The 1704-nt window shown below is 38.8% G+C and overlaps 1 protein-coding gene across 1 annotated transcript; it reads left to right on the top strand.

Moving 5' to 3' along the window:
* Positions 1-878: 878 nt before the first annotated feature.
* Positions 879-1178, top strand: LOC141651467 (secreted RxLR effector protein 161-like). Its single transcript, XM_074459180.1, has one exon. The coding sequence runs from the start codon at positions 879-881 to the stop codon at positions 1176-1178; it is 300 nt and encodes a 99-aa protein (XP_074315281.1).
* The last annotated feature ends 526 nt before the right edge of the window (positions 1179-1704 follow it).

Genomic DNA, 1704 nt, shown 5'->3' with positions numbered 1-1704 from the left:
CAAGTTTGGGACTTGGTTGATTTGCCTCAAGGTGTAAAACCTCTCCAATGCAAATGGATCTTTAAGATAAAGAATGGCATAGAAAAGCATGATGATGTCTACAAAGCAAGGTTAGTGGCAAAAGGTTTCACCCAAATTCATGGTTTACACTATGATGAAACTTTTGCCCCCGTGGCCATGCTTAGATCTATTCGGATTATGTTAGCGATTGTCGCATTTCATGATTATGAAATATGGCAAATTGATGTCAAAACCGCCTTCCAAATGAGTATTTAGAGGAGGAAGTGTACATATTGCAACCAGAGGGTTTTGTAAATCCGAAAAATCCTAACAAGGTATGCAGGCTTAAGCGATCCATTTATGGTCTTAAGCAAGCATCAAGAAGTTGGAATCATCGTTTCAATCATGTGATAAAAGAGTATGGTTTCACCCCAAGTGTCGAGGAACCGTGTTTATACATGAAATTCAGTGGGAGAAATGTCGTCTTCCTTATCTTGTATGTGGATGACATACTACTCATTGGAAATGATGTACCTATGGTTACCTCTGTCAAGGGGTGGTTGGGAAATCATTTCCAGATAAAAGATTTAGGAGAAGCACAACGCATATTAGGTATCCGAATCTATAGAGATAGATCGAAAAGGATATTGGCATTGAGTTAAGAATCTTATGTTGATAAGATTCTTCGACGTTTCAACATGGAAAAATCCAAAAGGGGTTTGATTCCAATGGGTAGTGGAATTACCTTGAGCAAGTCTCAGTCACCCACTGAGCCTGAAGATGTTGAACGCATGAAATTGATCCTTTATGCTTCCGCTGTTGGATCAATCATGTATGCCATGATATGCACTCGTCCCGATGTTTCATATGCTTTGAGCATGACAAGTAGATATCAAGCCAAACCAGGTGAAAGTCACTGGGTAGCTGTCAAGAATATCCTTAAGTACATGAGAAGGACTAAGGATTTATTCTTGGTGTTTGGACGTGATACCGAGCTAAGTGTGAAGGGTTACACCGAATCGAGTTTCCAAACTGACAGGGATGATTTGAAGTCCCAGGCTGGCTTTGTTTTTATGATCAACGGTGGTGCCGTTAGTTGGAGAAGTTTGAAAGAACCAGTCGCAGCGGATTCTACAACGGAGGCTGAGTACATTACATCATCTGAAGTTGCCAAGTAAGCTGTGTGGATCAGGCAATTCTTAGAAGGACTAAGGGTAGTCCCTTCCGCCAAAGATCTTATCACACTTTATTGTGATAATAGAGCGGCCATCTTTCAAGCTAAAGAACCCAAGTCTAGCAACAAGTCTAGACATGTACCCAGAAAATTTCATATGATTAGGGATTATATTGAAAGGAAGGAAATAGAGATTTGTAAGGTTGGGACAGATGATAATAATGCTGATCCTCTAACCAAGACTCTACCGCAGGCTACGCATGACCGACATGTAGTTTCCATGGGTCTTAAGCGTATGCCTAATTTCTATTAGGTTATGAGATATGAAGTAATAATATTGTATTGATTATTCATATATGATAATCGCATTTATCGTTCGAGTTTTATATTAAACTCTTTTATTTTTATTTTATTACCGTGTTTTATTCAAATAGGTTGTTGAGACAATATTGAACCCTAATTAAAGTGGACTGGATAAACATAATAATTGCCCCTAGTTACTTATATGAGGTGACGTCTCTAAGTGACTA

The sequence above is a fragment of the Silene latifolia genome, chromosome 4 (assembly GCF_048544455.1).
Source record: "Silene latifolia isolate original U9 population chromosome 4, ASM4854445v1, whole genome shotgun sequence".
In the NCBI taxonomy this organism is placed as follows: domain Eukaryota; kingdom Viridiplantae; phylum Streptophyta; class Magnoliopsida; order Caryophyllales; family Caryophyllaceae; genus Silene; species Silene latifolia.
The sequence above is the reverse complement of the archived record's forward strand: the minus strand, read 5'-3'. Positions and strand labels throughout refer to the sequence as shown.